The sequence below is a fragment of the Amia ocellicauda genome, chromosome 15 (assembly GCF_036373705.1).
Source record: "Amia ocellicauda isolate fAmiCal2 chromosome 15, fAmiCal2.hap1, whole genome shotgun sequence".
Lineage (NCBI taxonomy): Eukaryota > Metazoa > Chordata > Actinopteri > Amiiformes > Amiidae > Amia > Amia ocellicauda.
Genome location: NC_089864.1, coordinates 30,659,433 through 30,684,997, shown reverse-complemented (window position 1 = coordinate 30,684,997; position 25,565 = coordinate 30,659,433). Strand labels below are relative to the sequence as shown.

The 25,565-nt window shown below is 40.1% G+C and overlaps 1 protein-coding gene across 9 annotated transcripts in view; it reads left to right on the top strand.

Moving 5' to 3' along the window:
• LOC136772021 (serine/threonine-protein kinase WNK1) overlaps nt 1-25,565 on the top strand; it is a 182,483-nt gene that overhangs the window by 133,922 nt on the left and 22,996 nt on the right. For 8 of the 9 annotated variants that reach the window (XM_066724672.1, XM_066724674.1, XM_066724678.1 and 5 more), the window contains 13 exons: nt 1,415-1,577; nt 3,776-3,892; nt 5,115-5,288; nt 5,794-5,848; nt 14,495-14,638; nt 15,244-16,511; nt 17,521-17,604; nt 18,897-18,977; nt 19,546-19,615; nt 19,979-20,049; nt 22,918-23,489; nt 23,804-24,006; nt 24,416-24,610. In XM_066724672.1, the coding sequence (XP_066580769.1) occupies nt 1,415-1,577; nt 3,776-3,892; nt 5,115-5,288; nt 5,794-5,848; nt 14,495-14,638; nt 15,244-16,511; nt 17,521-17,604; nt 18,897-18,977; nt 19,546-19,615; nt 19,979-20,049; nt 22,918-23,489; nt 23,804-24,006; nt 24,416-24,610 (3,197 nt within the window). The remainder of the gene's footprint in view (nt 1-1,414; nt 1,578-3,775; nt 3,893-5,114; nt 5,289-5,793; nt 5,849-14,494; nt 14,639-15,243; nt 16,512-17,520; nt 17,605-18,896; nt 18,978-19,545; nt 19,616-19,978; nt 20,050-22,917; nt 23,490-23,803; nt 24,007-24,415; nt 24,611-25,565) is intronic. The other variant, XM_066724675.1, reaches the window with a different exon arrangement.

Sequence of the window (25,565 nt, the reverse complement as noted above, 5' to 3'; positions counted from 1 at the left end):
TACAGTGCAATTGCAGTTCAGTGTCAATCACTAATTTAATACAGTGGTGCTTTCATATTACATATATCCTTGGTCAGGTGGGGGGGGTAATACAGAATATATATACCTTTGCGGACTTCTCATTAATATATTTTTTTTTACTAATATAATTACTTAACATAGAAACAGGAAAATGTAGGGCAGCAAGCAATTACAAATGCAAGACCAAGTAATGAAACCAGTTAAATTGATTTTAAATAAATTTAAAAATATTTCAGAATATTTGTCATATTCTGACAAATATGTCAGAAATGTATAGCTCTAAAAATTAGCATCCCAGAACAATCGAGAGAGTTCTGAAGTGCCACCATATGTTCGGTCGCTCTCTACCCAAGCTGCACAGACCACACACAGTCATGTGCAGCTTGGGTTTTTGGGGAAGAGACTGGGGCTCTTGCCCAGCCACTCAACTCTGAGTTTTGCGTTTGTGAAGCAAAATCCTTGCTTCTGTCTTCTGCTTGAATTCATAATAAAGAGCATTGGAAATAAATTCCAGATGCCCTGGTAGTAGTGATAGTTCTTAATGATTAAGATTATCCTTGATCTCAAATTAACATTTTAAGTGTCTTTATTGTATGGTTATATGTTAACTTAAGAAATATTAACTGATTATGATATAACTGTGTAAATAATGTATTGATTGAAAACTTTTTAATTTTGTTACCTGTGTTACAGGTACATATAATATGGTGTCTGAGCAAGGCATATCATTCTCCCAGAGTTGTGCCATTCTCACCTAAGCCCAGTTTTCCAGGAATGTACCGCTTGCATATCTGAAGGAATTACAGGACCAGCAATTCACCAATTCAGCTAATGACTCAAAAATCAGTCTAACTGCTTTTTCTTACTTGGTCACACTAGCTTTACATTTACAGGTTCCTTTTTGCAGTGTTATATTACATAATGTTTAGTGATTAACTCCTTGTTACTGGAATGATCTTTTACCCTCATGGTTTTGTTCCATCATCTGTAATTGGATTTAATTAAATAAAACCACCTTTACTATATGCACTAAAGAGTCATCCTAACAACTTCAATTGGGTAAAGGATGATGTCATATAATACTATTATATGATTAGCCTTTGTGATAGCTGTATACACAGTTTAACAGAAATAAATAAAACCGACTCAAAATGGAGCATAAATTATCATTTTAGCTTGGTGATTTTTTCAAGAAGTGTGTTATAGTGAAATAACTGTTGTTGGCTTACGAAGGGTTTACCTTCTCCATGGATGCCTGGTATCTTAATATGAAACTATGGTTCACTTATTTTATTAGCTAATTTTGAATAGGATGTAGTGTGATTTACCCAGTTATGCACAAAATATGTGTTTTGAAGTTGTCTGAACACATCTTTCTGCATCTGGTTCTCAGTGGGCACTCGGACGTAGCCTCGGGAATGAGCGACGGGAATGAAGGGGCTTCGGCAGCCAGTGGCAGACACGAGGGTCGCTCCACGAAGCGGCACTATCGCAAGTCTGTCCGGAGCCGTTCTCGCCATGACAAACCCTCTAGAGCCAAGCTGAGGATTCTTAATGTAAGTGCCATCCAGGTTAATACTGTGAAGAAACCCTTTTAAAAGGACGAAAACGGCAGTGCAAGAGTTTTGTTGCAAATTTAAAAGAAGTCTTTATTCAGGCTGGCCTGAAAGAATAACAGAGCGAACACGAGGCAGTCTTGTGATCAAACAGCTTTCTTACAGTTCTCTTCCGGGTTTTGCATTTTATACCGTTCTAAACAAAAGGTAACTAATGTCCAATCAGCAGAGGGCAGTGTCCTGGATGTACACGTGGATTGACTCAACCCTAGCCTCTCTGCTTCCTCTTCCTCCTTTGGAGTGTAGGGTTACCAAGCAGCAGGGGTGACGTCTCTTTACTCCACAAAGCATTCTGGGATGCGCAAAGGACTGTGGGGGAGAGAGTGGTTCAATGTGTTTTGCACGTGGAACCAGACAAAGAGAGAAAAGTGGCTGCAGGGGGAGGGGAGAGAGAGAGACAAAACTGTACAACACAATATTTTATATATTCCATTCAAAGAAATATATACATATTCATATATATTTGAATATTTATGCAGAGCTGATATGTTATTTATTGTATTTAAATTTCTGACAAGACCTCAGGTATTACATACTGTATAAATCGAGGTCTGGACAAGACCTCCAGTTTGTTAAGCTTGTCAATTTATTTGATAATCTGGTCTTTAAAAAAAAAATACATAACATTGTTCCAGTTTTTATTGAAATGTATGCAGTTTAATGTCTCAATGTACTCTGAAATTACAGCATAGAACAAATAAACAATTGTAGATAAAAAAGAAACCATGGAATCGTTTTAACAATAATTTAACCCCTTAAGCTGACAAACCACTCACCCTACCACACCTTAAACACATGGATTTGGTGCCCTTTTCTCTCTAATCCCATTTGTACTCTTCACTGTTATGTTGTTTGCCAAGTGTTTGGTATCCCATGAAAGCTGAGACTCAGGGAAGCATTCTCTGATGTGAAAAATTTGTTTTTTATAACTCCCCTCCACATTCTGAAATGGGGGTTGGGGGGATACTTGGTCTGAGTAGGAATACAAAATATCAGAAAATATTGACAATGATGATATTCTGGAAGCAGACTGTCTACTGATCAAAACAAGACCATCCACATTTTGGTAGAAGCAACACACACCCGTAGAGAGTTCAAAATGTCAAGATGGAAAACTGTTTACAGTGTACTAATACACAATGATATTACACAATTGGATCTGAACTTCTCTGTGTTTAATATAACCACAAATAATATATACTGGCTTAATCGTTAGGTTGTTCTGAACAAAACAAGCCTATTTGCAAAGAAATTTGATCGAAACTGATTGATCTGTGACTGAATGAACCCCCCCCCCCCCAGAGCAAGCTGCTGAATGACGGCGGGCCACACAAACCATAAATCAGATGTTTCAGAATGAAACACGCTGGTAGCCAATAGATGAAGCTTTCAAATGATATAGGAATACAGTGTAACTTCTAAGCTCAGGAGCTGCACATAACACTGCCAGATAATGCTACGAGGGTGTAGTAACACAGTATGTAACTCTGAAATGTACATTATTTTTTAGTTTTTGGTAACCTAAACATTTTTATTTTCACCCCTGGGCAGTTTACCGCTTACTTTTGTACCATTTCAGGTTATTCAATGGACTTGAACAGCTTAAATTTCAGTACAAACTGGAAAAATTGGGGTGTTCTAAAACTTTGACCGTATGTGTGTGTTTGTGTATATATATATATTATTATTTTTTATTCATTGGAATCATTTTATCAAAGGCATATCGATCAGCAACACATTTTTAGTATAAAATGTCAGCCAGCTGTGAAATGTTACATTGTTTAGCAGAATACAGCATAGTCATTCTGTGAACAAATATAGAGCAACTACAGAAATCAAAGAAGCAGAATATTTAATTGCTAATTCACTCTTTAACTGAATCTTCACTCAGATTTAATATATTAAATCTAAACACTACAGTAATTATTCATAATACATTACCTACAGAGAATGTAAAGTCTCTGATTTCCCTCTAATGTGGCATTATTTTGAAAGTATATTTTACTTTGAGCTAGACAAGTGGCATTTTAAAACATTTCTGAAATATGATCACAGAGCTGCAGCTCATGAAACACTGAATAATACTGCAATGATCAGTAAAATACTGTCTTAAATATTTTTCTTTTTTTTCATTTCAGGTTTGTAATAAAGGCGACAGAGTTGCTGAATGTCAGCTGGAAACACACAATAGGAAAATGGTCACTTTCAAGTTTGATTTGGATGGCGATAACCCAGAAGAGATAGCAGAAATAATGGTAATTTGCATTAATAAAGGGCTTCTCAATTCAAATTATTATTTTGTACTTTGAGCAGCCAAGCCTCCTCCTCTAAAATACTGAGAATGCTACCATCTAGTGTTGTTCAGGATGGAAAAAGAAAACTGATCATTCACACTGCTTAGTCATAGAACAGCTGCACGTATATATGTCCATATTTCAAAATAATCATTTTGGATAAAAATTTCTTCAGTTTTTTTTCCACCCGATACAGTGGATCAGCCTGTGTAGTTTAGTTCAACAGGGACCAGTATTAGGGACTTTGCTTTTTCTAATCTATATTAATGATTTGGACTCTGGGATAGTTAGCAAACTTGTCAAATTTGCAGATAATACTAAAATAGGTGGCTCAATAGATACAATCTCAGCAGCACAGGTTATTCAAAGGGACTTAGATAACATTCAGTTGTGGGCTGACACCTGGCAGATGAAAGTCAATGTGGACAAGTGCAAGGTATTACATGTGGGTAACAAAAATGTCCACAATAATTACACTGTGGGAGGAATAGAACTAGATGAAGTAACACATAAGAGAGACCTAGGAGTCTACATGGACTCCTCACTTTCTCCATCCAAAAAATGAGGGGAAGCAATAAAAAAGGCAAACAGAATGCTAGGGTATATTGTCAAAAGTGTAGAATTTAAAACAAGGTAAGTAATGTTAAGACTGTACAATGCACTAGTTAGACTTCATCTGGATACTGTGTACAGTTCTGGGCACCACACTTCAAGAAAGATATCGCTGCTCTAGAGGCAGATCAGAGGAGAGCAACCAGACTTATTCCAGGTTTGAAGGGAATGTTCTACACTGAGAGACTGAGGGAACTGAACCTTTTCACCCTGGAACAGAGGAGACTACATGGAGGCTTTTCCAGATCAGCAGGGACACACATGGACCCAGGGACAGAAATGGAAATAGGTCTTCAAAGCATTCAAGATGGAAAACAGGAGACACTTCTTCACACAGAGAGTCATCACAATCTGGAACAAACTCCTCAGCAATGTGGTTGAAGCTGAAAATTTGGGAACATTCAAAAACAGACTAGATAGGATCCTTGCATCACTTAGTTATTAATGGACACCAAACGGCTAGGTTTAAAAGGTTTGTTAACTGTGAAAACTCTGGGCAGAAGGCATGGAAGTGAATGTAGAGAGGAGGCGTGCAGGGCTTTGAAACTGTGTTGGTGCCTTTGTGAATTAGGTTGTCAGTGAGTTCATCCTGGAAACCGAGAGGGACTCCTTCATCGACCAGGTCCGGGAGATCATCGAGAGGGCAGACGAGCTGCTGAGTGAGGATGCTGGAGAGGTCCCTGAGAGCGAGCAGGGATTGGAGAGGCAGAGTATGAAAGGAAACTCTTTCTTCCCAGAGTGCCAGGTACATGCAGCAGTCATGGCTCACCTCTCTTGCCATAGACAGCAATAAGACCACAAAATCCTGACCTCTTAAATGGAGCAATTCTGAGCTGGCTAGAAATCCTTCTTCCACTTATATTCTCCTTCCCTTCTTTTGTTCTTCCTTCCTTCTTTGTACCTTTTTCTTGTGGTTTTCACTTTACAGAAAACAATTGCTGTTTTGAAGTGTAATTTAAGTCAAGCATATTCATATGAAAAAATTAGTAAATATCAGACTTTCAACCCCCATTTAGGTTTAAGTTTCTTACATATTTAAATCTGAAACTGCTAAACCTAAAGCAGACAGATGACAGAATAACATTTGATGATGAATATTTGTTTTTAATCACTGGTACAGTATTTAAATTTACACATCCAAGTTTAATTAATTCTGTAAAATATTTAGTAATTTTCCTGATGGAGTTTTTAAAGTGTTACATTCAAATAGTGACATTTTCACAATGATTTAAATTGTATTAATTTTAAAGATGGTGAGTGACTTAAGACAGCCAGAACCTGCAACTTCTATTCCTCTTCAGGCGGGTAAGATTTTGTATTTTCTTTGCTTTTATTAGAAAGAAATCTGTTCAATTTCTGTATAGCTGAAAATATTTTTTTATTCAGTATGTTTTTGACCTTCTACAAAACCAGGCCGGGGAACTTTTTGAGGGATAATAGTTCCTGTTTTGGTTTGTGATATTGTAACGTGTACAACATCTGTGCTTCAAACTGTACCATCAGCAGGGGAGGGACTTCCCCAAGATGCCAACTGCATCTTCACTGGCACCAGAATTATCCAAAGCCAGAACAGGATCCCGTCTTTTCGTCAGGCACGCACTTTTCGTCACACACGTTCATCTCCAATTTGCATATTAATCAGCAAATTGCATATTCAGTTACAAATTACACACAGACTATTAGACCAGCAGTTGTAGTCATTTTTGAAAGTACATATTCAATGATGTAAATAAATATGGAGGGTAATTTGTGACAAAATAAATACATTTATATATATTTGGATTTCCTTTTTTTATTCATCTGTGTATTTATATCGTATTTATGTATTTCGTATTGTATTTTGATTTTTAATTTTGACACAACCATGTTGTGTATAAGGAAATGGAGTATTCAACAAATACTGAAACCACCCCACACAGGTTCCCTTTGGTTAAAGGAAGAATATTGACGTGTAATTCAAAAAGCGGCCCCAACGAGCAGTTTATTCACACAATAGAATACAATGACTAAATAGGTCAGATAAAAGGAGCAGACATTAAACAGTAAAAATAGTTTAACACTTGAACCGCCATAGCCGCTATTTATGCAGCTTTTGCAATGTAAAAGTAAATCTCTGCCTAGGTGAATTTCTCACATCTGTTCTTAGGCCTCTATGTTAATAAACATTTGAATTAAATACATATAAGGCATTTCAGCTGGAAACTCCTCAAAATTAATAATTTATTTTACACTTGGACCCGCAGTGCATGCGATATGCTATACTGAATATAATATAGCCAACAATCTTAGTGATTGTGAAAGAGTTATCATGTTGATTCCTGAAACGTGATTGTCTACACATCGTTCATATACCCTACCGGTCAAAAGTTTTAGAACACCCCCATTTTTCTAGTTTTTATTGAAATTTAAGCAGTCAAGTCCAGTGAATAACCTGAAATGGTACAAAGGTAAGCGGTAAACTACCAGAGGTTAAAAAAAAAAAAGTTTAGGTTACCAAAAACTGAAAAATAATGTACATTTCAGAGTTATATACTGTTACTACACCCTCTTAAGCATTATTTGGCAGTGTTAAACGCGCAGCTCCTGTGAATAGAAGTTACACTGTATTCCTACAATGTGCACATCATTTGAAAGCTTATTCTCTTGGCTACCAGTGCATTTCAAACAAACGCATCCAATTTACAGTTTCCATGTCACCCGCCACCATTCAGAGCCCGGGGGGTAAACACATAGTCTGCTCTGGGGGGGGATTCACATTCAGACTCTGATTGCTTTGCAAGTAGGCTTGTTTTGTTCAGAACAACCTAATGATTAATCTAGTGTATTTGATGTTCAATCAAATACAGAGAAGTTCAGATCCAATTATGTAAAATCGTTGTGTATTAGTACACTGTAAACAGTTTTCCATCTTGACATTTTGAGCTCTCTACGGTTGTGTGTTGCTTCTACCAAAACATGGATGGTCTTGTTTTGATCAGTAGACAGTCTAGTTCCAGAATGTCATAATTGTCTATTTTCTGAGATTTTGTATTCATACTCCAACCAAGTATCCCCCCACCCCCCATTTCAGAATGTGGAGGGGGGGGCATAAACATTTTTTTCACATCAGAGACTGCTTCACAGAGTGAAGACTACACATGGGATTTAAAGAGAAGCACATGGATTTGGTGCCCAGAGGGGTTTGTCAGCTATTGTATAGTCTATAGCTATTATGTATTTTATTAGCAGATTCATTAGCTGATAGCTCTCCTCTGCCTTTCCTGTTCGGCTCAGCAAGTTTCTAACTTTCTTTTGGAATTCAGTCTTGATCACGTTCCCAGGTCTCTGGATCAATGCCTTGATCAGTCACCTGTTTGATCATTTGATATTAGTGTAAGTAGTGTTTCCAGCCCGGGGACCGGGGGCACTGAAAACCCGGGCAAACCCAGACGATTTCTCAACCCCGCAAGCCTGGGTTTGGTATAGGTATAAAACTGGCGTTGATGGGGGAAAAAAAAAAAAAAAAAAAAAAATCATAGCGCAACAGTGAACTCTTGTATACTTTTGTGTATTTTTTTATTCGTTGAGAAGATTGAAGCTTTGTGAGTTTGTGTTTAATTTCAGGGCCACATAAAATACAGACACAAGAAAGGCATTTATTATTTTACTTATTTAGTATCACCTTGTTGATGTAGCCTGGGGTTCTAGTTTAATGAATAAAATAAGGGGACAAAACTAAGATTTCAGGAGTTCAGTCAACTAATGTTTTATGTGTCCAACAGTGTGTGACAGGGTGAGGTGTGCGCCAACACGCTGTGCTGAAAGCGTTGTATAATTGAATTTGCAGAGAGAGATTGGGAGAGGAGAGAGAGAAAAGAACGTCTTCGGAAAAGTTTAGAGTGAGCTTAGTGTTTTTTATTTAATTATTATTGTTTCCATATTGCTTATTTTTCCTATTTATATGCTTATGAAATAATTTGTCATCAAGCCCCGGGGACCTCGGGATTATAAATTTTAAACTCTAAAAACCTGGGCCTGGAATTTTCTCCTGGTTTTGGAAACTGTAGTGTTGAAAAGCGCGTTTTCTGCATTGATATGCAGCTGTAATAGACGGAGACATTTCAAAGCACTTTCATTGCATGTTTTTTTAATAATTCAGTTTAATGCTATTTTTATAACTGGTTATTTATTTTTTATAATTATAATAAGTGCTTAGATCAGGGTTCCTACGGTCATGGAAAAAGAATGGCCATGGAAAGTCATGGAAAATGACCAAAAGAATTTAAGTCATGGGAAATAGCTACACATATACACAGTCAAACCCATTTACAACATACATGGGATAAAAATGTACACTCTGATACAAAGTAACAGTTTCATGGTGCAGAATAAAATTGAATCCTGTTTAAATTTTCCTTTTAGTACATACTCTGTAATACATGTGGTTATTACGAACATCATGGCACACAGTGGTCTGTGCCAGATATTATGTATACAGGGATTTCCAAGTCTGTGTGAAGTGCATACAGTGAGGGGAAAAAAGTATTTGATCCCCTGCTGATTTTGTATGTTTGCCCACTGACAAAGAAATGATCAGTCTATAATTTTAATGGTAGGTGTATTTTAACAGTGAGAGACAGAATAACAACAAAAAAATCCAGAAAAACGCATTTCAAAAAAGTTATACATTGATTTGCATGTTAATGAGGGAAATAAGTATTTGATCCCCTATCAATCAGCAAGATTTCTGGCTCCCAGGTGTCTTTTATACAGGTAACGAGCTGAGCTTAGGAGCACTCTCTTAAGTGCTCCTAATCTCAGCTCGTTACCTGTATAAAAGACACCTGTCCACAGAAGCAATCAATCAATCAATAAGATTCCAAACTCTCCACCATGGCCAACACCAAAGAGCTGTCCAAGGATGTCAGGGACAAGATTGTAGACCTACACAAGGCTGGAATGGGCTACAAGACCATCGCCAAGCAGCTTGGTGAGAAGGTGACAACAGTTGGTGCGATTATTCGCAAATGGAAGAAACACAAAATAACTGTCAATCTCCCTCAGTCTGGGGCTCCATGCAAGATCTCACCTCGTGGAGTTTCAATGATCACGAGAACGGTGAGGAATCAGCCCAGAACTACACGGGAGGATCTTGTTAATGATCTCAAGGAAGCTGGGACCATAGTCACCAAGAAAACAATTGGTAACACACTATGCCGTGAAGGACTGAAATCCTGCAGCACCCGCAAGGTCCCCCTGCTCAAGAAAGCACATGTACAGGCCTGTCTGAAGTTTGCCAATGAACATCTGAACTGGGTGAAAGTGTTGTGGGCAGCTGAGACCAAAATCGAGCTCTTTGGCATCAACTGAACTCGCCGTGTTTGGAGGAGGAATGACCCCAAGAACACCATCCCCACCGTCAAACATGGAGGTGGAAACATTATGCTTTGGGGGTGTTTTTCTGCTAAGGGGACAGGACAACTGCACTGCATCAAATCCTGCAGCGCCCGCAACGTCCCCCTGCTCAAGAGCTGAAGGTTCGTGGATGGGTATTCCAGCATGACAATGACCCAAAACACATAGCCAAGGCAACAAAGGAGTGGCTCCAGAAGAAGCACATTAAGGTCCTGGAGTGGCCTAGCCAGTCTCCAGACCTTAATCCCATAGAAAATCTGTGGAGGGAGCTGAAGGTTCGAGTTGCCAAACGTCAGCCTCGAAACCTTAATGACTTGGAGAGGATCTGCAAAGAGGAGTGGGACAAAATCCCTCCTGAGATGTGTGCAAACCTTTTGGCCAACTACAAGAATAGTCTGACCTCTGTGATTGCCAACAAGGGTTTTGCCACCAAGTACTAAGTCGAAGGGGTCAAATACTTATTTCACTCATTAACATGCAAATCAATTTATAACTTTTTTGAAATGCGTTTTTCTGGATTTTTTTGTTGTTATTCTGTCTCTCACTGTTAAAATACAACTACCATTAAAATTATAGACTGATCATTTCTTTGTCAGTGGGCAAACAAAAGTGGGGTACAAAATCAGCAGGGGATCAAATATTTTTTTCCCTCACTGTATATATGCTAAGCACAACTCCTATACCCATATAGCAACACAAAGAAGCTTGGTGCATTCACAACACACAGACTTTTGGCATTCTGCACAGATTCTCAAGATAATTGGTTGCATTCCTGTACTACAAATTTACGTAATTCTGAACAGAATCTGACCATTCAGCCAGTAAATTCACAGTATTTGTGTAGATGTTGAGCAGAATGACGTAAATCCGTGTACATGATCGTGACTACATTGGTCAGGATCTTCCAGAATGATGATCGCCCTTTTATGAGAAATAAAGTGAATAGTATAAGTTAATCACACGTACATCCAACTTACTTAGTAGGTGCAGGGTACAAAAAAAACATATTAAGTAAAAAAGAAATGCCTGCACAGTTACCACAGCTACAATGCACAAATAAAATGCTTCACAGGTTTATGGCAAAAACGTTTTGATCTACACAAGATCTTCATCAGGATATGGATCCTGATGAAGATCTGTTGTAGATTGAAATGTTGTTTTTGTGAAATAGTTGAAATGCTGTTTTAATTGTTGTTTTTTCATTATCATACACAGTGTTCCGTGTTTTTGTTTTTTATTTAGGAAAAAACAACAAAAAAAACACTAAAACCGGGTGAAAATCGGTGCAAAAAAATATCGGGTTTAATAAGGTTAACAAAAAAAAAGGTATTATTATAGCCTACATCAGTGGTTTTGAAATAATCAAATGTAATTTGTAATGTAATATGTATTGTTATTATTTGCCTGATTTGAAATAAATATGCATATCATATATTTCGCTACTTAATTTAAATGCAACAGACACTTCATGAAGTTGATTGGAGAGAGAGCAAAAGCTGCACAAAGTGGCTGAATTTAAAAAAAATTCTTGAACTACAGCAAACCATGTTCAAAAGGACATAAACGGAGAGCGATGGTGCCATTAAACTTAAAGCGAGTTACATCGTATCCCAAGAAATTGCCAAAACATCTTTCTCTGAGGCTGCTTCTTACTGAAGAGCTTTTGGATGTTGCAGCAATACACGGCACCACCACAGCAAATGACATCTTTCAGCAAGCTGAGAGATGCGTGACCCGAATGAAGTTGCCGTGGAATAAATGAGTGGGTCTGACCACAGACAGAGCACCTGCACTGTGCAAATTTGTTGAAACAAATTGAATTGTAAATAGGGACGAGCAAATATTTATGCGGCCCTCTAGTGAAACTTGAAATGATCATATGGCCCGTGGTAAAATTGAGTTTGACAATGTAGGTGTGTTTGTAACTGAATATGCAAAGTGCTGATGAATATCCAAATTGGTGATGAAATGTACACCTTGATGAAAAGACGTAGACCCAGCCAGAACAATGACAAAGTTAGATTACTACAATGGCTTCTGGTTGATGGAGGTGATGATAGTTTATGCATTTGACTAACTTGATATATGCCACCAATGCTGATTTATTTATCAATTTATCAATTACGTCACATCAACTACTAGTGAATGAATAAATTTGAATGAAAATCCTTTTTTTTATATATACAGTGAGGGGAAAAAGTATTTGATCCCCAGCTGATTTTGTACGTTTGCCCACTGACAAAGAAATGATCAGTCTATAATTTTAATGGTAGGTGTATTTTAACAGTGAGAGACAGAATAACAACCAAAAAATCCAGAAAAACGCATTTCAAAAAAGTTATAAATTGATTTGCATGTTAATGAGGGAAATAAGTATTTGACCCCTTCGACTTAGTACTTCGTGGCAAAACCCTTGTTGGCAATCACAGAGGTCAGACATTTCTTTTAGTTGGCCACTAGGTTTGCACACATCTCAGGAGGGATTTTGTCCCACTCCTCTTTGCAGATCCTCTCCAAGTCATTAAGGTTTCGAGGCTGACGTTTGGCAACTCGAACCTTCAGCTCCCTCAACAGATTTTCTATGGGATTAAGGTCTGGAGACTGGCTAGGCCACTCCAGGACCTTAATGTGCTTCTTCTTGACCCACTCCGTTGTTGCCTTGGCTGTGTGTTTTGGGTCATTGTCATGCTGGAATACCCATCCACGACCCATTTTAAATGCCCTGGCTGAGGGAAGGAGGTTCTCACCCAAGATTTGACAGTACATCGCCCCGTCCATCATCCCTTTGATGCAGTGCAGTTGTCCTGTCCCCTTAGCAGAAAAACACCCCCAAAGCGCATAATGTTTCCACCTCCATGTTTGACGGTGGGGATGGTGTTCTTGGGGTCATTCCTCCTCCAAACACGGCGAGTTCAGTTGATGCCAAAGAGCTCGATTTTGGTCTCATCTGCCCACAACACTTTCACCCAGTTCAGATGTTCATTGGCAAACTTCAGACGGGCCTGTACATGTGCTTTCTTGAGCAGGGGGACCTTGCGGGTGCTGCAGGATTTCAGTCCTTCACGGCATAGTGTGTTACCAATTGTTTTCTTGGTGACTATGGTCCCAGCTTCCTTGAGATCATTAACAAGATCCTCCCGTGTAGTTCTGGGCTGATTCCTCACCGTTCTTGTGATCATTGAAACTCCACGAGGTGAGATCTTGCATGGAGCCCCAGACTGAGGGAGACTGACAGTTATTTTGTGTTTCTTCCATTTGCGAATAATCGCACCAACTGTTGTCACCTTCTCACCAAGCTGCTTGGCGATGGTCTTGTAGCCCATTCCAGCCTTGTGTAGGTCTACAATCTTGTCCCTGACATCCTTGGACAGCTCTTTGGTCTTGGCCATGGTGGAGAGTTTGGAATCTGATTGATTCTGTGGACAGGTGTCTTTTATACAGGTAACGAGCTGAGAGAGTGCTCCTAATCTCAGCTCGTTACCTGTATAAAAGACACGTGGGAGCCAGAAATCTTGCTGATTGATAGGGGATCAAGTACTTATTTCCCTCATTAACATGCAAATCAATGTATAACTTTTTTGAAATGCGTTTTCTGGATTTTTTTGTTATTCTGTCTCTCACTGTTAAAATACACCTACCGTTAAAATTATAGACTGATCATTTCTTTGTCAGTGGGAAAACGTACAAAATCAGCAGTGGATCAAATACTTTTTTTCCCTCACTGTATATATAAATGTAATCTATATAATCAAATTAAAACATCCCCAGTCTCGAACAGTAATCATGATTTCTTTTTTTTTTTTTACAAGTACACGAAACATGAAACATGTTAACCTTCCAGTAAAAGCACCTTACTCATAATAAACTGTATGTGCAGTGATGTATGTGTATTTTATTCAATACAGAAAAAAGTGTTGGAAATAGCGAATCGGTGTAAACCCCTTGATGAATATATCCTGGTGTTCAGTAAGATTAAAAAAAGACTACTGAAAGTAGTAAATGTAGTAGTTTTTATGACATTTTCGAACTTAGTAATATCCAGACACTTTTATTTAAGTCAGTATACAAATCAAATGTTTTAATTTAGATATCTATAGTGTGGTTTAGTATTGTAATGCTTTTGGGGGTTTCCAAGGAGTAGACCCACCTCATCATTGCGGGTGCAACAACAAACCTTTTTTGTTTATTATTACTGCCGCACAAGTCTCAGGTACTTAACACACACACTTGTCCTTCTGCCTCCCTTCACCTTTTATCCCCTCTCCCTACGCTCCTCCCAACTGTGGCATGCTACAGTATTCAAACATTGTCAAATTCTAGCAACGAGAGAAAATAAAAATTGAGACCGAACAAACCTTTGAACGTTTGAACCTTCGAAGACAGCCCTATTTATTGTTAGTTTACTCACAGAATGAATGTATAAAGGCAGGGGTGCTTTTAATTATCCTCAAAACATATCTCGTCATATATCTGATTCACAGTAATGTTTTGTTTTAGTTTTTGAATTTGTATATATAAGGGGCCAGTCCTAATTTCATCTTGCTTTTTCTGCACCAGGTATTCAGAACAACTTGGCTACTCAGGTCGTCCACTCGGCTGGCAGGCGCTTTATTGTCAGCCCTGTCCCAGAGTCACGCCTGAAGGACCAGTTTTTCAGCTCCACAATTGCTTCTCCTCCATCTAAGGAGATACCAGCACTGGGTATGCACTCTTACTGCAGCAAAATAGTTCAGTGTTCCATTACATTAGAAACTTTAGGAACACAAAATGTGCAGTTGGATTTAGATTTACTAGTGATTGCTTGTACGTTTCCATATTATCCAAATTTTAAGAACACTGAATTGAAAAGGAAACATTTTCTTGGAAATCACTGATAGTGTCAAAGTTTTACTTCACAATGCCAGGACTGATTATAAACTGTATTCACCAATCCAGAGCCTGTATTTCCCCGGATCTCTGCAGATCAGATCACAGCCACCTTTAGTTTAATTCTTAGTTCTTGTATGTGTTTGCTATTCAAGTGTATTGTGATCCTTTATCTTGTGATGTTTAGCTTCTCCATCTTCTGTTGTATTATGCTAAAACCTTTGCAAGTTATATTGTGTATTGTTTGTCCAACTACTTTAGAATTTTGCTATTGCACAATGTACATTTTCACAGTTCCTTATGAGTTTTCTAGGTTGATGGCAACAGTTAAATACATAATTCTTATTTTTATTAATTTTAAAACACAACAGCTTTTCCATTTGAACCCCTAGGCTTTTTCAAGTGGACTTTTACAGTTTCTCTCTTCTCTCCATTTGCAGCACCTCACAACATTGGCCTCTCTCACTCGGCCTCCTCAGTGAGTCTTCAGCAGGCCTTTGCTGAGATGCGGCAGGCCCAGTATGAGGAGGGCCCCAGTACTGCTCCGCCCATGGTCAACCTCTCTATGGCCCCCTTACTGCCCACCCTATTAACCGGACTCATCCCAGAGACCACTGTGACTGTGACCGCCCCTTCCAGCGGCTCTGTCACCTCTCCCCCATTAACTCAGTGTCTGAGCAGTGTCCCCGAGGCCAGCACTGCCTCCCTGCCTGCTGTCTCCCTGCCTGCTGTCTCCCTCCCCAGCTCATCCTCGCCGCCGCCTAGCACCCAGCCACCGCAGTCCGCTCCAGCGCTGAGTCTGGTGGGGAACGCTGGGGCTGTACCTCCCCCATCTCAGCCTGGCCCTCTGTCTCCACCTGCCCACTCATCCCAGCCTGTCCCGCTTAGTGCAGCCGCTCCCAGCATCAGCGCCCCAGCTTCCGTAACGCTGCCTGTTCTCGCCCAGCTGCATACAATTGCACCGGTCACCACTCTGCCAACCTCTGCCACCTTTCCCATGACCTCAGTGCAGCAGGTACTCACTGGGACAGTGCCCAGCAGTATAGTCCCCTCAGCTTCCGGACCTTTGATTATCAGCAACAGCACCGAGCCCCCAGCTCCGCTTCATCCGGACAGCTCTGCCTCTGCTGCTGCTGCTCTGACTTCTGCTACGCAGACTGTCACCCAGTCACAGTCCACCTCTGTGGTAGGGGGCGTGTCCTTACTCCCCCAACTGCCCCTCCCTAACCTGCAACCTGTGACCACTAACATCCCAGTGGTGCAGCAGACCCTAGTTCACACCCAGCCCCAGCCGACCCCCTTCCCCAACCAGCCCCACACCCACTGCCTGGAGTGTGAGGGCGACCCGCAGGGCAAGGCTCCCGGCATCGATGACATCAAGACCCTGGATAAAAAGCTGCGCTCTTTGTTCAGCGAGCACGTTCCCAGCATGTCCTCTGCTCAGCATGAAGCTGCGGACTCTGCAGGGACCCCCAGTATGCCTGGAACCTCAGCCCCTACAGGTACCTCATCCACGACCACAACTGCTGCCCCCACACCGCCGACCAGCCTGCCCCTGGGAGTTACTGGGCAGACCACGTCCACCCCAGCTTCCACGCCTGGGCAAGCTGGTACCCCTGCCAACTATGGGCAGACCCCCACTTCCAGCACACAGGCTCTGGGAAAAGCGGGTACACCCTCATCCAAGCCCCCCCTGGGAAGAGTACCCGTAAGTGCAGCTTTCATTTTGATTAGCAATGTCTGGGTGTTCCGCTGTACCAAAACAAAGCAAGCCATATCCATCTGTGTTTCAAGAATACTGTGTATGTGGTGTGAAAGACTTCATGTTCATACTCTGATGCAGTGATTCAATCAATTCTATGCTTTTTCGTTATTTTGTCCCAGCTGGTTACACAAAAAGACCTGAAAGTATTTCAAGATATCTATGTGGTTTGTGGTCTGAACTCATTGTCCTGTTTTAACATCCCTTTTGTTAACACCTCATTGCTGAAATCAGTGCCTGAAATCCTAACCTCTTAAAGAATTAATGTTTTGCATGCATAGGGCTCTTTTCTTGTAACTAAATTATGGATATATGAATTATGTATTTTGTTCCCCTCATCATTTAGCAAAGAAGCAACTAATTTGAGAATACTGGAAAAAGTAACTCCTTCAATCCCCTTGGAGGATCCTAACCTGTAGTTCACATTTGTGTTTCTGACGCCACATACTTAACTGGCTAAATGCATGTTCCAAGAGAAGTTCAATTTATAGTCCATTCTCAATTAATTGGGTCAACTTTCAAAACACTTTGACGTTTGCATCATCACTGGTGATGTATTCTACAGTCTCTACACTTTTATGAGCTATTTAAGTATCAATCACCAAAAGCACATATTTGAATAGACTGATATGAACAGGCATTTATATTTATATGAAGTTGATGGCGTCTGGCGTCTGCCAAGAAATAAAAATAATAATAATGTAGCACCTTCATTATTTCAGGCCTCACTTTAAATAATTGTCATAAACCTTATCTGCAGTTATTGCAGTCAATCTATAAAACAATAAAATAATGCCAGGGGATATATAATTATGGTGTTCAAACTAAAAACCTTGACTAATTTCAGCTGAATGACTGTTTTGCACATAATGGGCAGAATGTAAGCTGAAGGGAATTGTATGCTTGGTCTTTTCTGTGACTAAGTTCCCTTGTTTCATTTCCTCTTCATTGTCAGGTGTTGCCTGTAGGCACAGAAATGCAGGCTGGCACTCCACCCACTGAACATCTGCCACCCTTTCCAGGACCTTCTTTAACCCAGGTGCTTCTCAACTACCCTGAGACCTGCTCTCACTCCCCTCCCCCACCTCCTTCCTCCCTTTCCTTCTCTCTCTTGGTCTCTCTTGGTCTCTCTCACCTTTGTAAGACGCATGAGCAGAATGTTTTCAAACAGAATCTGTGCATGAAGGAGTTTCCTATAAAAACTGTCCAGCATGGTCTCAGTCCTTCTCAATTAACCCTCTGATTGGAAACCATGTACATCTTAGGAGTTTGCTGTTCTGTTAAAAAGGAGAAATTCTGTAGTGTGTTGCCTTTTCCAAGCCACACAGTCTGAAATGTTTTGCAAAATGACCCAAAGCCTTTACTGAACATGTGCCTATTGACTAAAGGAAGTCAGAAGAGCCGTTCAATGTTTGTCATCATCATAATTAAGTTAAACATTTTTCCTTAGAATTTTTATTCTGCTGTTTTTTTTATTTTTCTTTCAATTGTGCAATCATATCACCTTTTTGGTTGCTCTCTCTGCCTTGGAAATGTATTTGTATCAAACCAATGTATAAATTAAGAGATTAATATTAATCTCAGTTGTTGTTCATGGAACCCTGTCTGCTGTGGAGCCCACCAAACTCTTTGAAAACTCGGCCTGTTGTCAAAATAGTAAAGACCAAGTGTCTTGAGACCCAGACCAAGCCTAAGCCTGTTGAATCCAAGACCAAGTCCGAATGGGTCGAGATGAAGACCAAGATTAATACAATTTTATGTGACCAGCTTTATAATCTAAATAACATTTTGAATACAAACTAGAGCTTCAATGAACTTCATGTATCCCCTTATATCACTGTGTATCTGAGCCATATTAAGTGCACCATTCATGCTATACCTTTCGTTATGACCTTAAAGGTCATGTACATAGTGTATGTAATCATAATTGTGTAGGATATTTTTGAGGGAGTTGTATATTTTTGTAGACTGTACTGCATTGCGTATTTGCTCGTAGTTTTACTCTTATTTGGACTGAAATTATGTATTGTTTTGTTTTGTCTTGAATTATGTAACATTTGTAACAACTGTAAGTCACCCTGGTTAAAGGCATCTGTTAAGAAAAATAATAACCTGGTTAGTGTTTAAGGTTAAAAGGTATCAGGCCCTATATCACAGTCTTCACATCATTTTGATTTTGAATACAGAAACTGAAAGGGAACAAAAACATTAAAACCAATAAGCAATCATGGACACAAACATTTCATTTTTATATAGATTTTTTGAGTGATTTATTTTAAAATAAAATCAAAATCTTTTCAGGTTAATATTAACTTAATTTTTTTTCATTAGTCTCAGCAGCCTTTGGAAGACCTGGATGCCCAGTTAAGACGGGCCCTGAGCCCAGAGACAGTCTTGGTTAATACTGCACAGGTAAGAGGAGGAGGCCGAGTGAGAGAGGCCAATGTTGTGAGGTGCTGCAAATGGAGAGAAGAGAGAAACTGTAAGAATTACCAGCCAAAAGCTGATGTAAAGGATTAAACTGTGATCAAAATGAAGCCATATATGGGATTTGCAGAAAGGGTTTAAATGATTTTAAAAACCTTTTCAGGATGCTTTGAATCATAATTAAACTTCTGTAGAAAGAAAACCGTAAAGAGCAGGAAAGTTAAAAGCTTATTAATTGTTTTTTCTTTTTACACAGCTGGAGAATTAAAATGTTAAGCCTCACAGCACTGTGTTAATTTCTGTGTCCAGTAGTGCAATCTCCTCTTTAAATATACATAATGCATAATTGCAAGAAGACACTTCATACAGTTTTTAGTAACTTACCTTGTGTGCAAAACATAAAAGACCGAACTTTTGGTGCCGTATTAAATATTCATGCTTTTACATTATTTAAAATCACATTTATTGGGAACTATATGTTACATAAGTAAAAATGTAACCAAAACATGGGTTTGGTGGTTTTGGTTTTCCAACTTTTTTCCCCCTTCCTCAGTCTTCAGTGACCTCACCTCCTTCAAGTGTTGGAGACCAGAGTTATCTGGCTGGGCAGCTTCTCCCTATAGGTATGTAATAAAACACAAGCCAAAATAAACTTTTCATGTGACATGGAGACTTGAGAAATGTCACGCACCTTTCCAGGTTTTGGTCATATAGTGTAGATAAGAATCAACAAAACATAACACAACACAATTTTTTGATATCTCCCCCATTAGAACAATTGTTAAATCGGTCTTGCATATTTAATATAACTTGGAAACAGCTTGGTCAGTATTGCATGATGCGGAAATCAAAATCATAATGAATGCATTGACAAACATTGCCTACATATACCAGGGGGATTTGTAAGAATGAAGGTGCTGGAATAATGGGATCAGTACAGTTAAGTGGAGCTGTGTACATTCACTGACATTGAGATTTCTGTGCAGGCTCTGCAGCTGTAGAAGTCGACTCGGGCACCGCTCTCGCAGCAGGTGTTATCAAGCTAGGAAGATTCCAGGTGGGTTCTTACTTTATATGATGAATCAACTCTCCACCCACTTTGTTTTCAATATCCTCTAACTATAGGTGTCTGGTTCATTGTTACAGTGGTTGATAAAAGATAGACATCTAGTAACTTTTTTTTTTTTTTTTTTTGCACGTTTTGGGCCTACTCCCAGGTAGGGCTGGGTGATATAACCAAAAAATATCTCAATATTTTTAAAAGTTTGGGCAGTAAACTATATATTTCTATTTCTTGTTTTTCTCCGAACAAGCTACAAAATAATACCAAAGGCATTCAAACAAGAAATCTTTCTTTAATTATTAAATATGCAATTAATAATATTTATTTCTGAGCTGAAGCACTTATCCATATTTGCTAGGCTGTCATGGTTTTACCTGACTTACATTAAATACACAAGTTATATTAAATAAATAAAAAGTAACAATACAAAAATGCCTATTATGCCTGTATAAACAATGTACACAATAACAAATACTGGCTGTCAAACTACATTTTGACGAAAAAGCAGGGAATGCACTGAACCCTGCAGAATAGACTTCATGAAATGCGCAGAATGCAACACATTACAGCGCGTGTTGCGTGATTACTGTTACTTCTGTTGTTGATGTTATGGGATATACACTCACCTAAAGGATTATTAGGAACACCTGTTCAATTTCTCATTAATGCAATTATCTAACCAACCAATCACATGGCAGTTGCTTCAATGCATTTAGGGGTGTGGTCCTGGTCAAGACAATCTCCTGAACTCCAATCTGAATGTCTGAATGGGAAAGAAAGGTGATTTAAGCAATTTTGAGCGTGGCATGGTTGTTGGTGCCAGACGGGCCGGTCTGAGTATTTCACAATCTGCTCAGTTACTGGGATTTTCACGCACAACCATTTCTAGGGTTTACAAAGAATGGTGTGAAAAGGGAAAAACATCCAGTATGCGGCAGTCCTGTGGGCGAAAATGCCTTGTTCATGCTACAGGTCAGAGGAGAATGGGCCGACTGATTCAAGCTGATAGAAGAGCAACTTTGACCTGAAATAACCACTCGTTACAACCGAGGTATGCAGCAAAGCATTTGTGAAGCCACAACACGTACAACCTTGAGGTGGATGGGCTACAACAGCAGAAGACCCCACCGGGTACCACTCATCTCCACTACAAATAGGAAAAAGAGGCTACAATTTGCACAAGCTCACCAAAATTGGACAGTTGAAGATTGGAAAAATGTTGCCTGGTCTGATGAGTCTCGATTTCTGTTGAGACATTCAGATGGTAGAGTCAGAATTTGGCGTAAACAGAATGAGAACATGGATCCATCATGCCTTGTTACCACTGTGCAGGCTGGTGGTGGTGGTGTAATGGTGTGGGGGATGTTTTCTTGGCACACTTTAGGCCCCTTAGTGCCAATTGGGCATCGTTTAAATGCCACGGCCTACCTGAGCATTGTTTCTGACCATGTCCATCCCTTTATGACCACCATGTACCCATCCTCTGATGGCTACTTCCAGCAGGATAATGCACCATGTCACAAAGGTCGAATCATTTCAAATTGGTTTCTTGAACATGACAATGAGTTCACTGTACTAAACTGGCCCCCACAGTCACCAGATCTCAACCCAATAGAGCATCTTTGGGATGTGGTGGAACGGGAGCTTCGTGCCCTGGATGTGCATCCCACAAATCTCCATCAACTGCAAGATGCTATCCTATCAATATGGGCCAACATTTCTAAAGAATGCTTTCAGCACCTTGTTGAATCAATGCCACGTAGAATTAAGGCAGTTCTGAAGGCGAAAGGGGGTCAAACACAGTATTAGTATGGTGTTCCTAATAATCCTTTAGGTGAGTGTATATACATATACACAGTATTATTTACTGTCGCATAACACAAGTAATCACGCAACACATGCTGTAAAATGGTATAGATTCAGGTAGATTTACCACATCTGGGTTTATAGTGGCACATTTAACATCTGTCCTTACTAAAGAGGTACATTTCTTCTCCGATGCTCGCATTTTGATTCTGCTCATCAGTACAACATAGTGGTACAAAATAGTTATTATAATAAAATAAACTCTGTTGTACCACTTCACCATCTTAATAAAAGGAAAATGAAACATTCTGCATTTGTTTACATTGCTTTCCAATTTATTAAAATGCAAACAAACTTTATTATTCTTTAATTTCATACAAATTATATCTATCTAAATTAGCGGGGGGTGGGGGGTGTGATGTCGTATTGTTGGGGGTTCCTGCAGATCAGGATCCGGTGACGTGAGTGGGGCAGAACAGAACGTGTGAATTTGTTTTGTTTTGTAGCTCACACACGTTTTGCCAGGGGGGCTGATTTAGCTTGAAAAGCACTGCGGGAAACCATGTGTGTGTATATGTATACAGGTTTGGGGATTTGCTTCTGTTTTTAGTGTGTAATTCAAACATTTTATTAAAACTAACTTCATAAGCAGTTGCATCAAAACTACTCATTTACTAACATCAACAAAAATTATTTGATAGTAACACACTACGGAAACGCATTTGCTTCTTCCTCTTCATTCTTTCTCCTGCCTTACTTTCATAAATGAAGGCAAATGGCAGAATAAAAAATGACTAAGTGTCTTCTGCAAGTGATTGGCCACAAAGATTGACAAGCATTTCCTGCAAAGTGATTTGGCTGCATAAAAAAATGAGTTACTCCTCTCACATTCCATGGTTTCCTGGTCTGCAGCTATACATACTTGCATAAAAATTACAAACTCGATACTCGCGATATAAGCTTAAGCCCCCAAAATAATTTAACAAGTATATCGCAAAAACTCAATATATCACCCAGCCCTACTCCCAGGTACAATTTCATATCTGTCTTCACCAGGTGTCCATGACTTCCGATGAAGCTGTGTTAAGGAAAGAAAGCCAAGCTGTGTCCAGCTCCATGGAATCCAATTCATCTTCCACCTCCAAATCCTCGTCCTCTTCCTCTTCCTCGTCCTCCTCCACCCTGTCTAGCCCTGAGCACACGCTGCATAAGTCCACCAAACAGTATCGCGGTCACCCGCAGGATGTGGTGGATGGCTTGCCTCCTCTTCCCCACCGAACTGAGCCCGGGACTGAAGCTGGGGCAGCGCAGCCCACCACCATCGGCCGATTCCAGGTGACCACCCGCGCGGACACCAAGGTCGGACGCTTCTCTGTGAGCCGAGCCCAGGATGAGATGGCAGCCCCCATGGCGGACCCTGAGGCCCCAAGCGGAGAAGGCATGGCAGAGCAGCACAGCCAGCGCAACGGGCCCTCCCAGAGCACCGACGGAGACGCCAGTCCCCTCTCCAAGAGCTCCCTGCAGCTGCCCAGCCTGCACAACTCCTTCAACTCCTACGTCAGCAGTGACAACGACTCAGAGTTTGAGGACGAGGACCTTAAGCAGGAGCTTCACCGACTGCGGCAGAAGTAGGTCTCTTGACGTGTTGAGTAAGGAATGTTAAGATACAGGAAAGAAACGTGCCCTAGCTTCTCCTACTGTCATTAGAATGTCTTGCAAGGTGTCAGATGCACTGATGGGGAGACGTTATTTTATGTGGTTGAAAAGTTGGTCAGGAAATTTTACACCATTTAATAAAATAAATGGAGATTGCGCTTCTAATGTTTGACTAATGTGCAGTATTCTCGATTTGTGTGGCAGAGTACTCCTCCTAATATCCCTTATTTTGTTTGTTTGAATATTGTAAATTTTCAATAGTATGTTTTCCCCTCTTTGCTTCCAGGCACATGAAAGAGATTCAGGCTCTGCAGGCACGGCAGAAGCAGGAGATCGAAAGTCTGTACGCAAAGCTGGGGAAAGCCCTCCCATCTGTGATCATGCCTCCTGTGGCACCCCTGCCTGGGCGGCGGCGGCGGCCCAACAAGGGGAAGGGCAGCAAGTCCAGTAGAAACAGTTCACAGGGCAGCAAGAGCCCCCTGCAGCCAGGTAATGCAGAAGTATCCAATTCATTAGAACCCTTCAAAACCTCTTTTGACAAAAATATAACATTTTCTTCATAACTGTGTACATGTATATGTTTTTCTGGGCTAATATCAAATACAGACACTTAACATCAGTAACAGCATATGTTTGCCATTGTGTAATACTCTCTGGGGTCATTGGATAACATCTTGGACATTTGACAAGTTTTACAAAGGGGCCTTCATTTTATAACTTTTACCGCCATTTCTCTTACTATTATAGCACATAAAAGAAAATAAATACTGACTAATCTTCCTGGATCATTCTAATATCCTTTAGATATATTTTATTAATATTACATCAGACCAGTAGTGTCAAACCAAAGACCCAAAGCGACCCTGGTTATGACCCCCCGCCTGTGATTGTTCTGTAGGCACTTTATCAGCTCAGAGTGCACCGTCAGTGTACCCAGCACAGCAGACTCTGCTGGGCCCTGGGGGTGTCACCGAACCTGGGCAGAGTCCCCTCCTGCAGCCCCTGAAGCCCTCTCCCTCCAGTGAGAACCTGTGCTCGGCCTACACGAGTGACGCTGCACTGTCTGTGCCAAGCCTCTCCGCACCTGCGCAAGGTACGCCACTGCCATCTTCAGCTCTCACCCTCCCTGTGCTTTAGATTAAGATGAAGTATATTGACAGCATACATTTCACAATAACTCCATACGTGGTAAGGAACATTACAGGGAAACCTCTGAAAAAACAGTAGTAACCAGTCAGGATAGGGGTGAATAAGGTTGTGACCATAACGAAAAACAGACTGGGCCATTAGAAATGGCGAAGTTTGAAAATAATGTAGTCCCAGCAATTCTGAGCATTATTGATGAACCAAAAGGTTGGTGATTGTTATGGTAACTATTGTCACACGCATGTCAGAAGTTATATACCAAATCATACTAAATCATGCAAAATATAATATCTCTATACAGGTAAACGTGTTAGACTGCATTACCGTGTACACTGACGGTAGTTTGTTTCGAGTTATTTAATTAGATTTTAAGGTAGTAATGTCAAACTTAAAAAAATGAAAAAAAAAAAAATGCAATCAATCAATTGCAGATCTGCACACCCAGACTTTTGGTAGATATAGATATACACACAATGTAATGTCATGTTTTTTTTTCTCATTTAGTTGATTTAACTTTGCTGCAGTATATGTCAAGAGCCCACACAGTGCCTCTCGTTATGCAATCATGAACTGAGTCTTATACTGGGTTCACTGGTTCAAACTTCTGGGTCCTGTGACCACACCGCAAAAACACACAATCATAGAACCTGATGAACTGCTCATAGCACTAATTTGCTCCTAGATTGACGTATCATTTCCTTTCCTCTTGATTATTTGTTCTGAACCGCCGCCTTGGTTAGAACCAATAGGCCAGTAAACACAATGGAAGGAAACTGGCAAAACAGGGAAATGATCAAAATTTTACAAACACGTCCAGAATATCGGTCCGTGTCTCCTCTCCCGAATCCACATCTTTTGTATCTCGTTCCCAAGGCTAAAGCGCACTTGCCGGCATTCTTTGT